This window comes from Protopterus annectens, chromosome 12.part0, assembly GCF_019279795.1.
Source record: "Protopterus annectens isolate FY-2018-M chromosome 12.part0, PAN1.0, whole genome shotgun sequence".
Lineage (NCBI taxonomy): Eukaryota > Metazoa > Chordata > Ceratodontiformes > Protopteridae > Protopterus > Protopterus annectens.
In genome coordinates, this window is record NC_056746.1 from 1250159247 (window position 1) to 1250180976 (window position 21730).

The 21730-nt window shown below is 36.3% G+C and overlaps 1 protein-coding gene across 3 annotated transcripts in view; it reads left to right on the top strand.

Moving 5' to 3' along the window:
* The window catches only part of TOX2 (TOX high mobility group box family member 2), a 1557917-nt gene that overhangs the window by 1519164 nt on the left and 17023 nt on the right, over positions 1–21730 (top strand). For 2 of the 3 annotated variants that reach the window (XM_044090258.1, XM_044090260.1), the window contains one exon: positions 16734–16861. The exons of the other annotated variant lie outside the window; for it this stretch is intronic. In XM_044090258.1, coding sequence (XP_043946193.1) covers positions 16734–16861 — 128 coding nt within the window. The remainder of the gene's footprint in view (positions 1–16733; positions 16862–21730) is intronic. 3 annotated transcript variants of the gene reach the window in all.

Consider the following 21730-nt stretch of genomic DNA (forward strand, 5'->3'; position numbering starts at 1 on the left):
AAATAAGGTAAATGTGTTGATGTTCAAACTCATTAACTTATCTTCTGAGTTAGCGCAACGCTAGCACTATGCTATTTATGGCACCGGAAATTCCCCTCCTCCAACACAATAACAGTTTCATGTTGTGGGTGTGAAAGATTACCATTCTCGCTATCACAAAGTTGCCATGGCAACAAGACAATATTGTTGCATTGTGACTCAGAGACAACTTTAGCTAGCAGCACTTATAGGTTGCTGAACTAACAAAGCACTTTTTGCACCTGTTGCTAATCATTTTTGATGGAGAAATGAGATGTGTGTTCAGCACAGCATTGCTTAAAGGAATGTGCATACATCATGGTAGCTCTGAGAGAAGGAGCCCACAAAATATAGGATGCTCTTACTCACCACCAAATACCATGTAAGTTAAGCATATAGATCACTGCATGCAATGGAAATAATACTCCCTTGCCACAAACTGTCTCATTCTTCTATATATAAAACCATAAACTGAAGTAAAAGTATCAAATTTGCTAACACTGTGAGCCTTTATTTATTTTGCCAAATGTTCCCTGGGAATTAAACCAGTTTAAAACATTCTGTCTTATTGGAGCTGCTCAAGCAATGGTTTGGGGCGTGTGCGAGTGTGTGTGTGTGTGTGTGTGTGTGTGTGTGTGTGTGTGTGTGTGTGTGTGTGTGTGTGTGTGTGTGTGTGTGTACAGTTTGGGAATATGTGTTCAAATGTTGTTTCCTTGATGTCTTGTAAAGGGGAAGCTCTCAGACGACATCGATGAACTGAAGCTATTTAAGCCCCATCTTGATGTCATGAACATTACCAGCACAACTGCTTTATTTTGGGAAATCATAATTTCAAGGGAGTTATATATAGAGAAAACATTTACATGTGTTTCTATGGAAAGCAGTAACCAGTAATTTATATTGATCTTTTTATAGTCTGCAGTGAAGTTACCCTAAAAGTAATCTTACTACAATGGAATTTATTGGGTTAGTCCAACTGGGCCCAAAAGACTCTTTTTTTTTCAGCAGAGAACCAGGGAGAAAGTCTCTAGTACAAAAAATGCAGTTTGCAATTAATGATTATACTTATTAAGAGTTGTAAAACAATACAAAGTCATCTAAGAAAACAGTATAACATGTAAAAGAAAGAAATACATATTATATAATACTGTGCAATGCAGTTTTAAAACAGCAAAGCAATAAGATGTGATTTTGTGATAATATCTTGCAACACTGAAATGATGGTGCCATAATTATTCCAAGTTACGAGGGAAAAAACAAGAAGGAGTATAAAACATAACGTGAAAAATATCAGTATTAGCTTAGAAAGAGTCACGTCAAACCCATAAGCGTGTACGACTCCAAACTGGCTGTTGTTGAAGCAACAAAGCCAATTAAATGGAATGTTGGCATGGTGCTCATTTACAGATATGATAGTTGGGCTGTTCATGGTGTTATTAATAATAGCTGGATGATTTTAATGGCATGATCTGAACTTAATGAAATCTTCGGTGAGACATCTATTTATTAATAAAGGGGAACAGAATATAATAAACATATTGGCAAGTCAAAAGTATTTTAAGCACTGTTGAATGAAAGGTACCTGAAACTGTAATATATGTAAACATTGTAGAGCCATGACTAATAGTCCATCTTTTTATTGTAATATTACTGAAAGAAGCTAGGCAGCACTCAGATGTTTAAAATTTTCATTAACTTTTATTTTCAGTGTTGCTGGGTGTTTTAAGTGTGAGTCCTGGACTTCATGCAAATTGAACACAAAAATTCATGAACATAATTATGATTTGTAAAATTATAATAATAATGTACTTTAGGCATAGTTTGCTAAATATGATTTTAAAATACTTTTCTTATGATATGTTATTGAATCTGATCTGGAAGATGGAAATGGGAAGGATTACTGGATTTTAAAGGATTAACATGGCACGTTGTTATAAGGTTCCATATTATATTATAAGTCCTTCTACGTGGCACACCTCATCATAAAAGGGTTTTCATCCAGGAAGAAAGAGGTCATTGTTCCCTTCTACTCGTCACTCATTAGACCCATTATAGAGTACAACGCCCCTTTTGGAATGTACCTCACCAGCAGCTGGAAAGGCCATAGAAGTACCTTACAAAGAGGATTACTGGCCTCAAACAAATGCCCTACACTAACCACCTCAGAAAACTCCAACTTTACTCCATAGCATATCGCCTACTCCAAGGTGATCTCTGCCTAGCATATAAAGCTGTGTCAAACCCATAGCTGTTGGACATGCTACACCTAAAGAAATCCCAATCCCTCTGAGCTACACGCTCTAGGGACCTAAACCTTGTCACCACAATAAACAGGACATGCTGGAGGGATAGATTCCTGCCCCAGAGTCTTCCTATACTCTGGAACAAGCTACCCATCTATGTCAAGCAAAGTTCTTCATTAGCACTCTTCAAGAAAAATCTTGATGAGTGGATGGGAAATAGGAAATACACCCCGGAGATCACTTCTGTGTCTCTGCTCGACAGTGGCACAGGAAAATAACTTTCTTGGGTGGCGGAAGCTATGGAACCTTGCTGGCTAGGCTTACATAGGCCCTTGGGCCGATAGCCTAGTACCTACCTATGAACCTATGAACCTATATGATCGAAGATGCATTCTTTCGAATGCGTCTTGATCGAACTTGAAAGCACAAAATGGCAGACTAACAAAACGGCATATAAGTGAATTCTTTCCCTGGGAAAGAAATTGCTTGGCTGCCTTCATTATTTTGCAGTTTTCATCACTATAGTGCGATCTCGGAACTGGTATATTTAAGTAGGGGGGGTGTGGGAGGTGAAGTCCCCATTTTATGTAATGTTTTAAAGTTTTTTTCTTCTTTTTTGGAACAGTTCTAAGTGTTCGGGATTGTAAGCTTTCACTTACATGGGGTCGATAAATCAGCTTTCGCTTTAAGCGCTCACTGATGTAATATAGACCCTGTTATAAACACCTCAGTACCCCCATGTTAAAATGAAAATTTGAATTATAAAAGATCACTGAAGATGAAGAAGTTAAAGTCCTAGCTTATGCAGATTGTTTTGATGTAGACTTAATTTAATATGCAAATACAGGGCAAACATTGATTGAGTGTTTTAAGACTAATTTTCGGGATGATTTCTACTGATTCTATAATCTGATGATAAAAGTACTTTTTTATTTTTACAACCTTTATCAAACTTCAAGCACTAACAATGAGCAATGACCAAAAATAAGCGAAAAACACAAGCAAAAAGAATGTTCTGCATGTAATGACATAAAGAAATAGGCCAGTAAAAAATGTATCCAAACATTAAAAGAGTTAGGCAACAGGTAAGGTAAGCCTAGCTTTGAGTGTCACCCAGGAAACTGGAATGCACTTAGTAGCACTGGTACAGTGGAGTCAGTAGTGGTGGGGAAGATGTAATGGGCATGGCCTGCTTTTTCCTTGTGGGGGTGGGGAGGTTTGCATGCACTCTGAGGCAGACTGGATAGACTGGCTTTACTTGGTGCAAATCATGGAAAGTACCTTCTGTGCTTTGGGGGAAAGAGCAGGGCTGCATGAAGGTATTGCCCCTTATGAGCAGATGTTTGCAGTTATCCCATTGCCTATCCCAAATCAAAATGAATACAAAAAAATCTTAAATTACCTCTAATGGCTGTCTGAATGATGGCTCCTCCCAGTGATCCCTTACCGCTGGGATGAGGAATGAAAGGGCCAACTGACCAGGGAGAGGTTGATGATGAACACACAGCAGGGGCAAGAGCGATTTAAAAACCACAGATAACATGTAATATCTTATAACACACCTTTATGAAAGCTGTATTCACCGTTATAAATGACAGGAATTAAGACAAAAATATAGCTGTTTTTATTTCATGCCTAATTGTTTGTTTTCCTAATGTTTGATTTTTTTGCTTAAAATATAAAATTGAGTTAAGCATTCATTAAGAATATTCAATAACACTGAAGTTATGTTTCCTGTAACCCAAACTAATCAGGTTTAAATCATATACATATATATCAGGTAGATTATCACAAAGAACAAAATAAGTCCGATTTTCAAGGGGAGGAAATTTGACTATCCCATCTAATAGTGATTTTATATATGTATATAGAGATAGATATAGATATTGATATAGATATACATAAATAGCTATATGTCTATATTGATATCTATGTATTTCTCTATAGCTATCTACATCTATATCTATATCTATCTATATATACAAATATATATATATATATATATATATATATATATATATATATATATATAGCGGCTCCCTATCAGATGATCGAAAAGCCATTTCCACAAATACAAAATGATTCACACGTATTGCGCAAACTAGTTAAATGCCGAACATCCAAAACAGCAAAATCCAAAATGTCGAAGTGTTTTGGTTGGCCCGTCTGCAGTATAGCTCCGTAAGGTAAGTGTGCGATAGGTATGGACCTTAAGGTAGGGTGCAGGTTAAGGTAAGTGTATAGATAGGTAATGTATGTAAGATTTAGTGTAGTGTTAGAAGTAGGGTTTTGTTAAATGTATTTATGTGTATTATTTATTTTGTTAGGGTATATCTCTGTAGGGGAAGTGTGCGGTAGTTACGGACCTTAGGGTTAGGGAGGGGTTAAGGATAGCGCATAGATAGTTGTGTATGTGGAGTTTAGTGTAGTGTTAGAAGTAGGGTTTTGTTAAATGTATTTATGTGTATTATTTATTTTGTTACGGTATATCTCCATAGGGGAAGTGTGCGGTAGTTACGGACCTTAGGGTTAGGGAGGGGTTAAGGGTAGTGCATAGATAGTTGTGTATGTGGGGTTTAGTGTAATATTAGAAGTATGATTTTTTTAAATGTATTTATGTGTATCATTTATTTTGCTAGGGTATATCTCCATAGGGAAGTGTGTGGTAGTTATGGACCGTAGGGTTAGGGAAGGGTTAAGGATAGTGCATAGATAGTTGTGTATGTGGGGTTTAGTGTAGTGTTAGAAGTTGGGTTTTGGTGCTTTAGTTTAGGGTTAGGAGTAGGGTTTTGGTTAGTGTTTGTATGTGGTTTATTTATTTTGTTTGGGTAGGTAGTATGTAGCGGGTGGTGGGGTTGGCCGACTATGGCCTTTCGATGTTTTAAATTTTGCGGTTTAGTGCGTTTGGTGTATTCGCGGTTCAATTAATACATGTTGCTCTTTTGGTAATCGCTGTAATGGATTTTCGCGGAACTGATATAGACCCATCTATAGCTATATACATGTGTGAGATTGTACCATAGAACAAAAAGAAAAAGTCAGATTGTAAGGGAAAGGGAATTTGAGAAGCCCATCTAATAGCAATTATAACAGGTTTCAGTAAAGGTGTGAGCTGCTTAAAATTCTAGGTTATATTTTAAAGTATCACAATACCAACAAGTGTTTATAATAGACTAGCATCTGTGTGTAATTAATGCAGATGAATACTGACACATTTATAGCAATTTATTAAAAGATTAATCAGTCAGAATAGGTAGGTTATCATCAGTGATAGGTATTAAGATCTGCAACCAGTCTTATTCTGATATATTAGTAATGGTTAAAATGGATCACTTTTGTTTTTAAAATGCTTTTAGATAACAAATTGTGATTCCCATTAATGCTCCTAGATAAAGCACATAAAATTTGACTGAAGGCTGAAGATGTTCAGCTTTCTGACTGTTTTGTACATTATATATATATATTAAGCCATGAATACTGAAATAAAGGTCTGTATTTGCTTATTGTGAGGCAAATTTATAAAAATAGAAGTAATGAAATTTGATTCTAACCAAAAGCTGCTAGATTTGTAGAAAGGATATAAACTTGGTATCAAAAATATCCCATATAAGGTGGCCACGGTGGTGCAGTGGTTAGCATTGCCGCTTCACAGCAAGAGGTTCTCCGATTCGATTCTCGGCTGGGGTGCCTTCTGTGCGTAGTCTGCATGTCCTCCCTGTGGTCCCGTGGATTTCCTCTGGGTGCTCCGGTTTCCTCCCACATCCCAAAGACATGCTGTAGGTTGGTTGGGCACTCTAAATTGGCCCTAGGTGTGAGTGTGTGCATGTGTGTGCCTTCTGTGGAAGGTTGGGCACCAGGCTGGCAACTCAACACTGTAAAACTCCACTGCCAATCATGAGCGGACAGGTGATCCGCTGTGGCGACCCCTAACCAGGAAAAGCCAAAAGAAGAAGAAGATCAGAAATATCCCATCAGTCAACAATATGCATGACACCATTTGTCACACAGTTCCATCGTATAAAATGTTTATTATTTATACAGAGTAAAAATGTTATATCAGATTCTTGTCAGAAGCCACATACTCAGGGTTTGTTGTTGCATTGTACTGTATCAACATTCAATCCAAATTTGTACTTTTTTAAGAGAAATAAGGTGAAGAATAAAACACCTCCAGTGCAATAACTCCCAGTTCAGTTAAAAAACAAATACGTTTTTTTTAGATGAGAATATAGATATTGTAACCTGAAAGTTGTTATTTGCAATGGCAAATACTGGGTAAATCAACATCATGCTTATATGTAAAAACAGACATAGTTTTTCTTGGCATTTTACTTTTCAACAAAATCCAAATATAACAGATTGTGTTTGTCTGACATAGTTGGAAAATGCTGTGTGAGTCAAATGTTTCAAAATAAAGTCTTGGGGATGTTACATTTTAAAGACTTGAAACTTTTGAAAAAGAGCTATTTGAAATTTCTTCTGTCTATAAATATTTTTTTGTGCTCCACCGGTAGGATAATTCATATTAATGTCTAATATGTTTTAATATTTTTTACCATTTTTGACATATTGAGAGATAACTGAATCCCTAATTATGTATATTCAGTAATAACAGAAAAAAGTATGTGGTGTAAATGCTTTTTACCATTTCTGACATATTCAGAGATCACTGGATCCCTAATTATGTAAATTCATTAATGAAAGAAAAGGGTAGGTGGTCTACTTTGATTAGTGAGGATAAAATGTTATTAGTAAGAGGAAAGATCTTGGTTTTATTAGTGTTTAATAACAGGCTCAAAAAGCTAAAATGTACTGAATAACGGGTCTATATTACATTGTTAAAATGGCATTATAGTGAATGCCGTTTCGACGACACATAAAGAGCGAAATGCTTAAACAGTGAAAGCTGAGGTCAGCGATTTTTTTTCCTAGGGAAAAAATAGCTTGGCCTGAGTCATGACATTGCCCTTTACCCCACTGTAGTGCAATCTCGAAGTTGGCATATTTAGTTAGGGGGTGCGGGGGGCACAGCCTCCCACATTGGGGGACATGGGGGGGCAAACCCCCACTTTAAATTATTTTGAATGGTGTGATTTATCTTGTTGGTCTACCGATTTTTTTCCCTAGGAAAAAAACGGTGACCAGGGGTTTCGCTGTTTTACCATTTTGGTCTTCATGTGTCATCGGAACGGCATTTGTTGTAATGCCATTTCGACAATCTAATATAGACCCCTGAATGACATCATTGTTTGTTTTAGTTTTGGCAAGACAGGAGACATTCAAATATAGCAGTCATCAGCAAACTAGGAAGTTAAGAGAATTTGAGCATTAGACATATGTACTAGACATAGGTATACCACAAATTTAAAATAAAGAGTTTAGGTCTACATCTAACAAAGGCGGGCAGTATAAATGATGAAGGAGAAATTAAGTATCTTTAACAAGTTCCTTTCAAAGTATTAAAGGGATATGATGACATTTTATTAGTAAATAATTGGGCTGTAGTGATGGCTTGTAGTAATCAACATTTACTTATAGAACTATAGGGAAACCCAAGTAACTGTACCAGACCACCACATAAAAGCCAGTTAGTTGAAAGATAGGACTTTTGGAAAGCTGCTGCAGGAATATTCTAGAGTTGATCGAACTTCTGAATATTTAGCAATAGTCCAAGGAGATCTGGCCTTCCATATAGTCTTTTACAAAAACGTTTTGATTTTCAGTGATTAGCTATTGTAACATATATCTGATATGCAAGCTAAGATCCCTACAAACGTTTTTCATTCGAGAAATAAAGGAGAAGTTTGCAAATCAATGTCTAAGTTTAGAAGCATAATAATTACTGCTAGTTTACTACTAGATGTAAAATGTCCTCAGGTTTCAGCTTCAAAAAAATAAGTTTGCAAAGGTATGCATATCTCTTGTCTGAAGGTTTTATTCATGTCTGGCATCAGATTATCCAGGTACTTCCCACATGGATAAATATTCAGTTGTGTTGTAGATTTCACACAGTGTTATTAGTACTTGAAAGCAGCTGCTTTCATACTTAGAAGATGTCCATCTACTGACCGTGTCTTTTCAGCCTTTGGTCCCACTTTGTGGAATTCCCTTCCACCAGAAATTCAGAACAAACCTGAATGCAACACATTCAGAAAAAAAGTTACACAAATACTTTACCAAAATAGATGCTTGTTCATGTTACTGATCTCCTCCAGTAACTGAAATGTACTGCTATTCTGTATTTATTCAGTGTTATTTCTTCCACGATCACTACTGCAATCTTTACAATACTGTATGTGTGTATATACCCAGGCAGATTGAAAGAAATATTTCTGAATTTTTTTAGTGTTTGAAATATTAATGATCCTGTAACCTTCACTGTCATATGACAATAGATCTATGTCAATTCCACCCTGGTGATTTTCAGTTATTAACTGGGATAACATCTTGTCTGTTCTGCCTGTTAAGATTTCAGCAAAAGTTTTTAGTTCAAGTTGTAAAAGAGAGCTAGTTATATAAGCTGATGGCAGAGTACTATCCTTAACAGATTTTAGATGCATAAGAATTCTTTCTTGTGTTGTATTGGATGGAAAATCCCCTCAAGTTTCTGTCCCAGAAAATAAGTGTTGCAGATGTAGACATATCTGTTATGTAAGGGTTTTATTCATGTCTGGATCAGATTATCTATCCAGGTGCTTTTCCCACAGGTGAGTAATTAATTGTGTTATAGATTTCATTTATTATTATTAGTGCTTCTAAACCAACTGTTTCCATACTTAGAATATGGCCAACTACTGACCGTGCCTTATCACCCTTGGGTCCCAAGTTGTGGAATTACCTTTTGCCAGAAGTTCAGGACACAGCTGAATACAACATATTCAGGCAAAATTTGCAGAAATACCTAACAAAAATAACTACTCAGTTGTCATTGTTTTCTTTCTGTAACTTAAACGCACCACTCTACTAATATCTTGGCCCGATTCTGTATTCATTCACCCTTACTCCAGTTACGACAGTCATCACAATACTGTACATATGAATATCCCTAGGTAGAATGAAAGAAATATTTCTGTATGTTTTAAGTGTTTGAAATATTAATGGTTCTGTAAGCATCTCTGTTCTACAAAAATCATTCTTTGTCAACTCCATGCTACAAAGTATAAAGTAAACTATTACTTCTCTGTTATTTGTATCCTCAGGTTGTGACAGAAAAGGGTCCTGTATGGATCAATCCACTTTCCCATTTAAACTTAAATAAAGAAATGAGTAATGAATCAATAAAGTAAACCTTACACACATCAAGAGAAGAGAGAAAAGTCCAATTATTATCAGGATCTAAGGCAGCAATGGCTTCCTTTGTTATATGATATTTAGCCATTATATTGTCATTAGGACTAAGGAATCATGTTTTTTAAACACCTTTATTAAGTTATCACATAGGCAAACATGCAATAACAGAAAATAAATCAAACCATATTATTTTTCTATTTACATATATTATGAATGGCATATCTCTTCTTTTTCTGTAATCACTATCAGTCCAACATTGCATAAGCTGCTGAATTCCAGCTTCCTGCCTTCCCTTAAACCTCACTTCCTCTGTCTGAACATTATTCTGCACGTATTGTTCCCTCAGTTCCCATTTATTTCTATGTCATTTTCTCTTTCTCATTTCTGAACATCATTTCTTTCATCTCTTTTGTAATATTTAGGAAACATGTTGACAGACTGACACCACTTTCCCAAAGACAAAAACTTTGACATGTTTCTTTTAGTGAAACTTGGAGGAAATTTTTTGCAGGGGAGTAAGGCCCCTGCACCCTCCATATAAGCTGACAGTCTCCAAACTTAAGAATACTTGCTGTGAGGTCAAACAACAGAGGAGAAAAAGGAATTTTCCACTATTGCTGAAAGTGCATGCACCAAAAACATTTCACTAAAATGGTAGTCAAGTAAACTGCAGTTGGCACACTGAGACTCATAATACTAACAGGATGTCCAACATATTTTCTCAAAGTGTTTTGTTGTCAAATGATTACATTTACTCTAGTACGCTCTTGGCATCATTTTAGCAGGAGTTTCTGGGAAGTTACACGTTTGCCCAAAAGAAAATATTAAAATTGCCCATTTGTCATGTAATGGTTGATACTAAATAGATTTATTTTGTGCTTTGTGTTGCTTGATATTCTGCATGATTAGTTTATTCTTATAACCAGCATATTCACATTGTGAGTCTAACACAAATTCTTTCTCAGAATTGTTAAGCATGTTATGCCTAACTAAATTATATCCTTTCTGCAGTTAAATTGTAAAGGGTTTCACTTTAAAGTTGAAAAATTCTTAATATTTAAAAATGTCCAGTATTAAAATTAAATTTATACAAAAGATTATAATCCAGGTTTTAATAATGCTGCTTTTGGACTGGTATATCAGAAATACAAGGAAAATATGGTATGTTTCTGATTCCTTAGCTATGCAGAATGTATCTGAGTTTCCTCATAATTTTGATCTGTTCTCTAAGCATATGCCATTACAAAGTCTTGCTACTCAGTGGCACATCAACAGCCAGAGTTGTTTCTATTGATTTACAACAGGCAAGCTGGTTGGGCTGTCCAGTCAGTATGCTTATTTTGAATAGCAATGAGCAATTATTGTACATTTAGTCATAAATGCATATGGGTGTGGGGTAAAGCTAACCGTATGTACCTGTTATGATGAGTGTAGAAATCCTGAGGCTGTAGAATAAAATGTTGAGTAAGGTCATTGTATTCAGTAGTCACCATATCAATCAAGCTATAAAATAGTAACCAAATGACTAAGATGGATCCTAACATCTAACATACACAGATAGGCTAAAAGCCCTATCCCTCTACTCAGTTTCATACAGACTCCTCAGAGGTGACCTCTGTCTGGCATACAAGGTGATCGTGGACCCCACCTTGATGGGACTGCTACATATCCGCAAGTCAAGCTCCACTTGAGTAACCCACACAAGCTGCCTCAACCTGGTCTTTGACATCAACAAGACTTGGTGGGACAGATGTATGTCCCAGAGACTCTCCCATCTATGGAATAGACTCCCTCTCCACATCAAGCAGAGTACCTCTTTACCCCTTTTTAAGCACAAACTGGATAACTGGATGTGAAATAGAAAATATGCCCCTGGGATTACACCCATGCCCCTGTTGGACAGGGGCATAAGGTGCTGATTTCTCTAAACATGGGCTAAACCCTTGGCTAGGCTTATAAGGGTCTCAGGGCCAGTAGCCTAGTAACCTCCTAAAACCTCCTATGATCCTATGATATTTGGATGAATTTTTCATCTTGTTCACTTTGTACAATACATTAATACATGTTGTTTAAAAGACTTGAACAGCAGGATTCATGGAAGGGATTGAAAGGATTTTTTTTCTTAAGGGCCCTCTTGTTGTTCTTCATACTGATACTATGATCTTTGAGGGTAAGAGCCAAATTAAACTTTCTAGTAAATAATTTTTGTTCTACTATGGAATCAATCACATCAAAAGACGTAACTGGTACAAAATAAATCCCTTTTTAAAAACAGAAAACAAAAACACGTGTAGTATCCAAGCAATTGTTAAAAATGTTGAATCCTTTGTGTTTTGCTAATCTACCATTATTCCTGTATGATAATTCATTGTTAGAACTATTGTGGTCTCTTGCTACTTGAGAATTTTCAAGTAATACGTGTAAAGCTTTCCTTTCTTTCTCCTCTCTCCTTCCATTGTAACCCTCCACTGAAGGGTCAGTCTTGTAAACCCCCACCTCATCAGATTCAGACTGTAATACTCGGTCACTGGTGTTAGCTGAATGTTCAAGAGGGTATTAGCTGCAGAAAACGTCCCTGATCCCCTATCAGAGGAATTGTTAAAACTTTGGTTGTTAGTTTTTTTTTTTCTGATTAAGGGTATGCTGATTTGTTTTTGTATTGTTTCCTGTCCCTAAAAATATCTTCTGCTTTTTGTTCTGCAACATTTCACTAAGCTCATTGACTTTACTGAAAACTTGAAGATATCTAAGCTCATATGTACAAAAAGTAAGTCATCTACTATCTTACTTTTAAGTTCATTCACTTCAATCACAAATGTTGAATCCTGCTATCAGTGTAATTCATTACAATGTTCATAGCTCAAACCCACATTTGTCGAATAACTCAATCAAATCAGAATTAGGGTCAACACCTTTTGAAAACTTAAAACACCTCAGTCCTTGTGGTACTATTTTGAGAAAAAGAAATTAGTAAAATATGAATGTAGGCTGCACAACTTCTTTAAAAAAAGATGATCAAGTTGTCTAAAGACAAAACATCATGTTCATTCGTGTCACAATTGTCCATAATCTCACTTTTAAAATTAAAACTTTTTTACAAGGTGAAGTAGAAGCAAGCCAGACACTTTGTATATTGTCTGCTAAGGAGGTAGCAGCAGTTTTCACTACATTGTTAAATGAGTGCTGATTAGAAGCTATACACCCCCCCCAAAAAACTGTTCAGCTTCCTCTCATGGAGAGAATAAAAATTATGAACTACTCTTATTAAAATCGGTGGAGATAGGAAACAAAGCTGGGCCCCAAAGCCAAGTTCATAAACTTGAAGAAGGATGGAGGCGGGTACTTTCCTTTTTAAAAAACAACAAGACATTACTATAATCTGATGTCATCCTGAAAGAGAATTCTGCAGTGTTTAAACTCATTCTCATCTCTCTTCCATAGAGAAGAAATATTTTTCTGTCATTAAAGTCTAAACATTTGAAATTAAAATAGTACAGGAAGTTGTCATTTTGGCAATCAGGAGATATCCACTAAGTCCACATGGTGTTTAAATTTTTTTTTTTATTTAGCTGGAATCAGAGTTCCATTTGAACAAACTGAAGAGGATCACTACCTTCCACTTTTTCATATAGCCTCAACCTTCCCAAATTGTTCCTGTCAAGTTCAGTTATCTAAAAATCCTCCATGTTATTTGGTAGCTGTGATCAAATGCATCAACTATTGTGAAACTGGTTTACATAGTGCTAGCATACAGTGTGGTTGATCTGCAGCAGATTAGGAAAGCATACATTCATACAGATGTTGAGTATCTCAGGTACACCACGTTTATGTTTTTATCATCCTCTAGCTACTCGTACTGGGACAACATATAAACTGTACACCAGAACTGATGCCAACAGAGTTTATAGTCACGTAGAAGAAAATTCAGTCATGGCAATAGAACAAAAAAGAAAGTCATATGGAACAAAGGATCATCTGTTGCTAAATGAAGTCATAATGGAGAACTGCAAAAAGGGGAAGAATCTAAGTATGTCATGGATTGACTACAAAAAAGCATTTGATAGTATCCTACATTCGGATCTATATTATATTAGTGAACGCACTAAATTGCGAACTCTATATAATCGACCCACAATACTCGAAAATACAAAATGTCGAACATATAGATCAGCAATTTTTACCCAGGGAAAAAAAAATCGCTGATCCATAAAAAAAAATCCAAACACCCACCCCTACTTAAATATACCAACTCCAAGATCACACCACAGTGGAGGAAATGGAAAAGTCCTGAAAATGGCCAGTTATTTTTTTTTCCCTAGGAAAAAAATCACTGTTCTGTGCTTTCAGCATTTTGCCATTTCGTGTAATCTCGCTCGACTAAACAGCGTTCGGAAATTTAAGCATTCACTTAAATAATAGGAACCCTTACATTCATGGATAAAAGAGAGCTCATCAGATGAAGAACTGAAAACACAATTGCAAGTAGTCAAACCTTTTTCAGGTCATATAAGAATGTCATTTGCTCTTGATAAATGTGCAAAAGCAACCTTTAAAGCAGGAAAACTGCAACACCAAGAAAACATCAGTTTAGGACAAAAATGTGATATAAAAGAACTTGAGCAAGAGAAAGTGTATAAATACTTGAGAAATGATGAAGGGTCAACAATAAAGCATGAACAAATGCAAAAATAGTAAGGAATAGTTTAGAAAACTTAAATTAATCCTGAAAACAGCATTGGCATCTAGGAACAAAATTCAAGCTATAAACCAATTTGCTCTTCCTGTCCTTATATACAGCTTTGGAGTGATTGACTGACCTGAAAACGTGTTGGATAGATTAGACAGGAAAACAAGAAGGTTGTTTTATGCTTGCCGAATGATTTATAAAAATCAGTGCATACCAAGATTATATATTCCCTAGTCTGGAGGTATGGACCTCCTTGAAATTGATTACCTGTATAGATCTACAATTGTGGGACTGAACACATATCTGCTAACCTCACAAGACCCAAACACAGAGAAAGTTTTAAAACATGAGGAGAATAAATCTAAGATGACTTCCTTGCTTAGTCTAGCAGAAGCATATCAACATCAAGCAGGAATGGAAATCAAACCAGAAGTAGACAAAAATCAGGCAGCAACTGAATGTGCCAAAAAACAAAAGAAAGAATGTAAGGTAAATCATCAGATGAGAAAGCAAGAAATATGGAAAATGCATAAATATAGTTGCAAGTATAGAAAGCTTCTGGAAGAACCTCATGTTGATCAGGATTGAATGCAGGAATGGTTAAAGAGAGGCAAATTCAAACCAAAAGATGAAAGGTTAATACTGGTGGCCCAAGATAGTGGGCTATGTACATGCTGGTTTACAAAGTCCATTGAACATGTGAGAGAAACAGACAAATGTAGGTTTTGTTAAACAGAATTGAAAACAGTTGCACACCTTGTTACTGGTTGTGACATACTAATGGCAGAAGGATTATATACTGAAAGGCATAATAATGTGGCAAGATTGTTGCACTGGGGTTTGCACAAACATTATGGTATTGAAGTGGCAGAAAAACACTGGAAACATGAGACACAAAGCATCATAGAAAATTATGAAGTCTACATCACATGGAATCATCCATTACCAACAGCTTAAAAGACAGATGCGAGAAAACCAGATACAGTGGTCCATGAAAAAAAAACATAAGTAGCATTGAGCACTGAAATCACTACACCCAGTGACTACAGTGTCTTGTATACAGAGACACAACGTCATAAAACATCAAGATTTGCAGACAGAAACAAGAGCAATGTGAAAGAAAGATAGACAGTTGCAATAGTAGTAGGAGCAATGTTTTTTATAAAAAAGAATCTACAATCGTATTTAGGTATGTTACCAAAACATATACAATAACTCTGTACAAATTACAGAAGGAGTCATTACTGGTCACATTGCGGGTGCTGTGAAGAGTGCTTTTTGCTGATATCAAAGATTGAAACAATACTAATTTCATGAACTTTAATCGTACTTTGACTTAGGAATGGGGTCTGTTCCTGTCATGTTATTAGAAACCCAAAAGATTTGGAGAAATTAAAAAAGGGACAAAAGTCAGATGATGGGCAGAGGTATATTGTATTCTTGTGCACCATAGCACCAAATAGTGGCACTGCATTGTTCAGATGCTTAATCATTATGTAATACAAAGTGTTGATGGGAGGAAGTAACTAAATCCAGGGCCTGCTGAGCACGTCTGTAGTACTGCTATTGCACAAATAAAGTGTTTGGGAAAGTGCACATACAACACGCATTGGGAAGGAGTCATGATTTTGTTCTCCACCAATGAAGCCATGAAGTTATAGACAAATGCATACAGATCAAATACAGTTTGGTACTCTGAGGTAAATTTCATTGATAAATACCAGTCTTTCATTTTTTTTAAATCCTTTGTAGATTTTTATTAAGCTTATTTTGTGCTTTTCCTTGATTGCCGACTTCAGAAGTATAAGCCAGAGAAAAAAGACACCCAGCAGGCCCCCTTTCCAGTATAATTTTAAGTATATCAGAGCATCCCTAGAAACTGTTTCAAACCTAATTCATTCAGCAGCTCTCTTGATACAATCAGGGTGGTGCAAAGCTGATGAAGTAGCCAAGATGCCTTGTTCTTCTACCAAATCTACATTATAGCTTATGACAAATGTCAGTAAACTACTGTGTGCTGTATCCCCCCATGGCTTGTAACCCTGTTTTATATGGAAATATTAGTATGGCATACAGACATGGCATTATTTTTAAATCCTGAGTCATAACTGTTTACCAGTGGGTATGTGTCTTACTTTGTTACTTAATGTTTATACAACAGTTACTGTTAATATATACAAAAACACAAAAGTAGAATCTTAATACTTGAAATAAGAAACTGAAAAAAGAAAGAGTTTGCAATAATGCAATTATATTAGGTACTGAAGACCATGTCCTGAAGTTAAACCTTTTAGGATGAGAGCTATTAGTGTTTTATTTTAAATGTAATACTATTAGGACATTATTTTACAGTATTGTGCAAAATACTGATTAGAAGTTAAGCAGATACAGGGGTTTATTCAGTGAAATTCTAACTTTCAGATAGATTTTGTTGTAATTGAGCAAGAAGTTCATGTTTAACTTTTTAATTATTTTCCCATATTAATGCATTTCAGAGTTTCTCACATCTTCAGTCTGAATATCAAAGCAGTGTTGGGTCCCAGTCACCGGGACCATCCACTCCATCAGGAAATGCTGAATGGGATAGTGATTACTGCAGCAGGGAGTGTGGCATCAACTGCACGTATGTACAAAATTTATTCAAACAACTAAAATATCTGCTTCTTTTAGGTATGAAATCAGAGGAGACACAGCATTTTTCATCCAGGCAAATGGAGGGGTTAATACAATTGTATTTGTCATCAGTACATACACTTAAGAAAATATTTTTGCCATAGAAGGCATTTCTGTTTATCTTAAGAGCATACTGTCACCACAGAAAACAAACATCTAATTGTATTTTGCAGTCTGCAGAGGCATTCTGTAATAGTGCAGCTGATTTCTTAGTATACTTCTGGAAGGGAGGTCATGTGATCTTTTGAAGACAGACTACTGCTATTCACAATACCACGAAGCTTTCAATATTTTTATTGATATATGACAAATGAAACCTAGCAACCACAACTGTACATGCATGAGTCCCTTAAAAGTTATGCAACACATAATTCAAATAAGGGAAGGAGAATCATTAGTTATTCATTTTGGAGCCTGGCCACTGCAGTAACAAAAGCATCTCACAACACGTGGTTGTATAAGTTGCATAACTGGTTTAGTTTTGAGAATGGACTATTTTTATTTATTTATTTACATACCTTTCCTGAAATTGCTTTCACTCTTTGTAACACATTCAGTCTGAGGTTGTTATTGTGAAGAATTAATTTAAAATGGAATCATGGCATTGATTATTAAATAAATAAATAACAGTATCTTTGCTGTTCGTCAGAAAATGCTTAGGTCACAAAAAATGCACATACTATCATATTTGAAAGTGACTTCTTTAGACTTTCAAGCACTCTGAGCTATATGATGTACAAGTATATGATTGGATGATTGGTGGTCACATGGAGCAGTGTTATTTTGACAGAGTGAATAGTTATCTGTGGTAAGTGGTAGGGATGCATATCTGTCTTGCATCAGGTTTTTTGAAAATCAGTATATTGTCGGGATAGGGTGGGTTTAATGAAGTGAGGGAGCTACTCAGTGATTATAAAGCAATCTAACAATTATCAGTATGTTGTTATGCAGTTATTCTTTACACTGTTTATTGCAAGTACCTTAATATTTTTTCAAGCTATACACTTACTAGAGCCTTACCAAAACCTCTTTAGACTAATGCCTCTCTGGCAAGGCGTGGCTACAAAAGATCAGTGCTTTGACCTTAGGGCTTAACATTGCGCATGGTTTTGAGTGTAGCATTTTAATTGTCATCTTTTGTGGGAACAAAGCTGCCCACACACTCTCCAATGCAGCAAGCATTTCCCTACCCCATCTTATTAAATACTACTACTACCTTCAAGTCAACAAGCTATGGAGTAATGGATATGTACTCCACTGCTGCACCATGTTCAGTGAGTCAAAGCGTGATTAGCCCATCTTCCAAGATTCCTAGTTATAAAGCAGTACACATGTGGTCACATTTAAAATATGCCACTGTAATATATTCACAGATGGGATTGCAGTACATTTCAGTATCTAATTTAAAATCAATAATCTTTCACTAGCCAAGACACATGTAGCAGCACAAATTCAGGTATATATCTGGGTTATCTAATGGTTTGTTGCAAGCAATAGGAATAATTAGATGTTGGTCTGCCCTACTGTTCAGTGATGGAGTGAAAGAGTGGGCATTGGTTCTACCTCTGCCATCCCCAGATGGAACCAACAGAACTACAATCCAGGCAGTTTAAACTTGGGGGTATAGACATTGAGCCCATTGTGTATGGGAATGTGTAGAAATGCATAATTTATGGAGGCATGTCATACCACCTATGATAAGAAAATCTGATTGAAAAACTGTATGGATGATGACTTGTAATGACTAATATGAACCTCATTGTATCCGTATTTTCAGGCCCTTAACTGATGAAGCATTTAAGGGTCTTCTGCATCAGATGTTGAGCACATGCCTAATACAGAAACAAGTCCAGATTAATTTGGTAAGAGTGTTTTGAAGTAACTGGTAAAGGATTTGAGGGACACTCTGGATGACAGAGCCCAAATTTGCACAACTGCCACTTACATAAGTATTCAAGAGGTTGATTGACTTTAAGAGTTTGCAATAAATGTGCATGTATGCCTTGGGCTGTGATCAGCACATAATACACCCAAATAAACTGATCAGACAGCTAAAGATCAGGGCAATGAATACTGACTCCTCAGGATTTTATCCATTTCAGTCTGAGCCTGTTACCTTCTGGTACCAACTTATCAACAATAACTGAGTCTTAACTACATCCATCTTAACTCTCTAAAATTCACAGAATCTGGATCTTAATGGGAACAGCAGCATGGACCAAATGTTGCATCATATCATAATATATTCTTTATAAAAGTAAGATGTTTTCTGGCAAATTACTGAGTGTTGCTCTCACTAAATAATGAGAAATGTTTGAGTTTCAGATATGATATCCTTATAAAAAATTAATACTAATGGAAAACTTGCCAACAGCTTTCTCTATTGAAAAGAGCAATTTTTATATCCTGTCCCTGATTCTGGGCCTTTGTCCCCAATTGTGGCTTTCTCCTTGATTCTTACACTAAGATGTTAAGGTTTGTCTAGACATGCTATTTTTTCACATACATATGTATAATATTTTGCATAGGGGCTATTGATAGTGCCCCCTTCCTGTATTTATGGTATGGTACCACCATTCAGACATCTGATACCATGACCTCAGTTATGGAGTGCTCTTTTAATTAGACAACTGACACTGTGATAGCTAATAAACAAACACTCTACATTTTCAAAACAGTTGATAGTAGAAGTCACATCAGTGATGTGAGGCTGCCCTTCACTAAAAATATGAAATAGCTAAAATCTTTGTCAAACAAATAAAAACTCTTTACATTAATTTCACATGCAAAACAATATTTCAACTCCATAAATAAAGGAAATAAAATTATTTCACAGGGAGAGCATGGTGATAAAAAAATTCTAAGTCAGGGAACTACAATCCAGACAGTTATTTCCAGTTACTTATGTTTGATTGACTGGGACCTCAGGATAAACATTTTCTAGTCTGTAATCCAACTATCTTGATATCGCTTTCTCTGCAAGTTATAATTTCTAAAGTCCAACAGTAATCTCAGGCAAAAAGAAGGGAAAAAAGAGCAAAAGTGGCTCTGATGCTGTATATTCCTCAGTGGATAGATATATTTCAAAGTCCACATGACAGTGTAAGACAACAACAAGTAAAAAGAGTAACAGCGGCTCTGACAAAATGCACTTCATATAGATTAAAGATATTTCAAAAACAAACTTTTTTTCCTTTTGAAATAAATTACAGAATGTTCAAACTGCAATGTTTCATGATAATGTAATTCATTTTGTAAAGCAGATAAACTGCAATGTTTCATGATAATGTAATTCATTTTGTAAAGCAGATAGAGCGATGAAGGCAGCTATTGATAATTCCATATTATTAAAAGGAAACAGTCCTACTTGTGAAATATGCAATTACTTACATTTTAAAATCTAATACAGCACACACCATCTGGCAAAGAAAGTGTGGCAAGGATTATGTGATACCAGAAAGACTACCATGGTCTGATGAAGAGAAAAGCCAAATCATGGTTACTGTTATCCCTTTGCACAAAGGGGGTTAATCTACGGATGCCAGGAACTATACACCCATTAGCCTGACCAGCCTTATCTGCAAGGCCATGGACCTTATTAACAAAGATATAGGAAATCTCCAAAAGCCCGAACCCACTCAATGTGGCTTTGCCAAGGAGAGATCATGCCTGTTAAACTTGGTGGATTTCTTTGAGACAGTTACCAAAGCCCTAGATGAGGGAAAATCTGTGCATATGGCCAACCTAGACTTAACCAAGGCCTTTGACACAATCCCCCACTCAGGCATCATCGATAAACTTACACATCTGGGTATCAACCCATATATTGTCATGTGGGTTGCAAACTTGCTCACTGATAGAACTCATGTGGCCAAAATAGGGGACTCCACCTCCTCCAGCAGATCTGTAACCAGTGGTGTTCCACAGGGATCTGTTCTGGGACCCCTACCATTCAGAATCTACTTCCCCAAAGTACAGGCTAAAACTAAAGAACTGTGACTGACAATGTTTGCTGATAACTGCAAACTGGAAGTGATCATTGAAACCCCTAGTGATGTCATCATCCTGTAATGTTCCTGCAAACTATCACATCATTAGCAATACCCTAAGCACATAGTCAATGGTGAGAGATCTGGGCACACAGGTTGACAGCAAGCTTAACTTCGATCACCATGTCTCCACATTGGTAGGAAGGGCATTTTGTATTGCTCATCTCATAAGTAAGGGCATTGCCTCCATAAAAAAGAGGTTATAACCCCCCATACTCCTTCCTCATTAGGCCAATAATAGAGTACAACAGTCGGTTTGATATGTTCCTTTAAAACACCTGCAGCAATTGGAGAGACCAGAAAGGTTCCTTACAAAGGAAATTCAGGGTCTTCAAGATAAGATCTGTCTTATGCAGACAGACTGAAATCATTGTCACTTTACTCTGTGTCATACAGACTGCTCAAAGGTGACCTGTGTCTTGCATACAGAACAATCTCTGACCTAGCTTTAATGGAAATGCTGCACATTTGCAAGTCAAATGGCACGAGTCACTTGCTCAAAGGACCTTAACTTGTTATGTGACATCAACAGAACTTGCTGGGGAGACAGATTTGTCTCACAGAAGTTGCCCCACCATTGGAACAAGCTTCCTAGTCATGTTAAACAACGCCCCTCATTGGCCCTGTTTAAGCATAATTTGGATGATTAGATGGGTAACCAGAAATTTGCCCCAGGGGTTCCACCTGTGTCCCTCTTGAACAGGGGCAATAGGTGCTGATTTTAGTGTCTGCTTGAGCCAGACACCCTTAGGAACATGGAATGAACTCGC